This window comes from Grammomys surdaster, unplaced genomic scaffold (assembly GCF_004785775.1).
Source record: "Grammomys surdaster isolate TR1022 unplaced genomic scaffold, NIH_TR_1.0 128, whole genome shotgun sequence".
Lineage (NCBI taxonomy): Eukaryota > Metazoa > Chordata > Mammalia > Rodentia > Muridae > Grammomys > Grammomys surdaster.
The window spans coordinates 1749766-1753244 of NW_021604586.1; the positions used below are offsets into that span (position 1 = coordinate 1749766).

At 44.7% G+C, this 3479-nt stretch overlaps 1 protein-coding gene across 1 annotated transcript in view; it reads left to right on the top strand.

The window, feature by feature from the left end:
- Hsd17b2 (hydroxysteroid 17-beta dehydrogenase 2) overlaps nucleotides 1-2098 on the top strand; it is a 65034-nt gene extending 62936 nt beyond the window's left edge. The window contains exon 5 of the mRNA XM_028753551.1: nucleotides 1381-2098. Within this exon, the coding sequence (XP_028609384.1) occupies nucleotides 1381-1721 (341 nt within the window). The 3' untranslated portion in view covers nucleotides 1722-2098. The remainder of the gene's footprint in view (nucleotides 1-1380) is intronic.
- The last annotated feature ends 1381 nt before the right edge of the window (nucleotides 2099-3479 follow it).

A 3479-nucleotide genomic window follows, 5' to 3' on the forward strand; every position in this document is an offset into this window, starting at 1 on the left:
CATATACACGTTACACACACACACACATACATTACACACAGAGAGACACACATACACCACATACACATACATTGCACACACAGAAACACACACACACACACATATATATTACATACATACTACACATACATACACCACACACTCATATATATACTTACACACAGAAAGACACATGCATACACCATGCACAGACATATATGTATATACATTACACACACAGAAACACACACATACACTACACACACACACACACATATACATACATACACACACAGAGACACACACATACACCACACACACATATATATACACATTACACAAACAGAAACACACACATACACCACAGACACACACATATACCATACACACATATACACATTATACACACAGACACACACACACGCATATATATATATATCTCACACAGACACACATATATACACATTACACAGACAGAAACACACATACACCACACACACACACAAAATGTTGAGCAAAAAAAGCTGACACCAGAGAGTTAAGTGCTCAAAACAGGCAGAATGAGCTTGCCCTTAGCGAGGACATGGCACTTGAGAAGGGTCTAAGAGGGGACCTTGAAGAGAGCACTGCTCTCGCTTTGAGCTGGTTGCTCAGTAGCTGGGCTATTCAGTTTGTGAAACATTCCAACTATCCATCTTTATCCATATTTAGGTTCAAAAGATTTATTTTATGTGTGCATGTGTGTGCCTGAGTGTTTGCATGTGCACACACATAGGTCTATGCTTGTGGAGATCAGGAGAGGGTGTCAGATGCCCTAAAGATGGAGTTACAGGCAGTTGTGAGTCACCTGTGTGTGTGCTGGGAACCAATGGTCACCTGCAGAAGCAGGAAGTGTTCTCACCCACTGGGTCTTTTCTCCAGTGTCGAGTGCAGGTTTGGAAATGCTTATCAGTGATCTTACGGGGCTCTCACTGTCAATAGAATGCACAGAGCTGACATTAGATGGCCCGTTAGCATGCACGTCTCTGGAGAACACGCTCTCCCTTGATCTCAGCATTCCTTAGTTGCCTGTAGTTCTTACATAGGTCTGGGGCCCCATGGGCTTTCTCCCTCAACTCTGGCATGTCTAAGAGGTCATCCTTGAAAACATACATATGTGTAACATTATGTGGATTCTGTTAAAAAAAAAGAGGCTATAAATCTGAAAAAGTTCAAGGAGAGGTATATGGGAAGACTTAGACGGAGGAAAGAGGGAAAGGGAAGTGATGGAACTATATGATAATCTCAAAAAATAACAGAAAATTTGCCTTTTAAAAAGGCCTTCACAAGCACCCAGCAGAAGCTGGTTCATGATCACCTGCCTCCCCAGAATCTGAACCTTCCTTTCTTCCTGTGTTCCAGACATCATAGGCTCATGGGACGATTGGGATAAAATGGAGAAGGAAATCCTGAACCACTTTTCCAAAGAGACTCAGGAGAGCTACGGCCAAGACTATGTTCGTACACAGAAGTCCTTCCTCCAGATCATGAGAGAGCGCTCCAGCCCAGACATCACCCCTGTGCTGTGGGATATCCAGCATGCCATTTCTGCCAGGAACCCCTCTTCCTGTTACTCCCCAGGGAGAATGACTTACCTGTGGATGTGCTTTGCAGCCTATTCCCCGACCAGCTTATTGGACTATATTATGAAAAAATGTTTTCATTCAAAAATCATCCCAAAAGCTCTAAGGACAGCGAGTTAGAAGAACAAGGTCTCGGTGGGGTAGGAAATGTCTTAGGATGAAAGGGAAACCTCTTATTAAACTAACTTTCTACCTCAGATTCCTATTTGGAAACATGTTGGTTCCCTTGTGACTTAGTGGGAAGAGGACTGGAGGGTAGCAGGGAACACTACAGAGAGTACCACTGAGACTTTGTGCCACCAGAGGCACCTATCAGAGACAGGCTTTCCTCTCAGAGGCTGCACACTCAGATCTAGACCACTTCAGGACAGTTACTATAATGACAAACCAAGCCCCAAGAAGTTTTTTCTTTCCCAGCATAAATATACATTTGTATATATGTGTATATGCATACATGTATGTCTGTATATACATAATATATGTGTGTGTTTACATCATACTGAATTCTATTAAGTATACACTAACATTATGTCTCAACGAATCAAAGCAATCTACCCAAATACTGAAATACCCAAATACTCAAAGCTACTCCAGTCCTTAGCAAATGTAACCTTTCTAGTACTGGCTAGTTTTGCCATGGTCAGGGTGGGTGGTGACTTAAAGTTGAGGATGCAGTGGCAGTTCATTTTTATTTATTTTTATTTTGAGATAGGTCTCATGTAGCCCTTGCTAGCCTCTGAAATCACTATGTAGCCAAGAAGCCAAGAATGGCTTCAAACTCATCTTTCTACCAGTACCTCCCATATGCAGCCGCCATGCCCTGCTTGAAATTTGGGTGTGCCGTGGTGTGTATGTGTGTGTGTCAGAGAGAGAGCGGGGCGGGGGGAAGAGGAGAGACAGAGAGGAGAGACAAAGACAGAGAGAAACAGAAACACAGATGATACACAGAGGAGAGACAGAGACAGAGAGAGACAGAGAGAGACAGAGAGAGACAGAGACACAGAGACAGAGAGGAGAGACAGAGAGGAAAGACAGAGAGACCGATCATATGTGTACACAGGTGCATGGTAGCCTGAAGGACGTATCCAGTGTCCCGCTGTAACACTCTCTGCCTTATTCCCTCGAGGAAGATCTCTCTGCCAACCTGGAGCTTGAAGTCACTGCAGCGTTTTTATGTGCATTCTAGGACCTGAACTCAGGTCCCCACACTTGTGCAGAGAACACTGTCGCCCACGGAGGTATCTCTTCAGCTCCTGCCCTCTAGTGGAATAAAACAATGGAGGAGTTTGTGCCTAGCCTTGCCTCTACTTTCCATGGCAGAGCTCTCTGCAACACGTGTTGCTGCTTGACATTTTACTCGTCAGAAAACTGCTTTCCTGCCCATCTCTGTCACTGTGTCGCTCTATGCTTCAACACGTCACTGTGGTCACGGCATCCCCATCAGGAGGAAGTGCTGTCGAGAGAAGCCACGTCTTCTGCTTATCCACAGAAAGCAAATTCTTACTGAGTATAAACGTTTAGCATCCAAGGGTAGCGACTCCATGGGGTCTTCAGAATCCTCTCCTAAGCAAGCCTTCTTGCTATTCTGTCACGTCTTCAGTAACTTCCCCCAGGGACTCTCAGATACTTCAGTCATCCACGGGACTTGGAGTCAGCCTCTCGTGTGTTCTCGAGATCTAAAATGGCGACTTCTTTCAAGAAAGTTCCAGGGAACCCCCCATTTATAGCAGTTGTAGCCTAGAGAGATGTATTCTTATTTTGAGACAGAGTCTTGTTATGTTATCCAGGCTGGCTTCCAACGCCAGAGCTCATGTGATCCTCTTGCCTCAGACTGTCGAGTAACTGGAACTACGGCTAGCAACCACTGTGGCTTCTCCT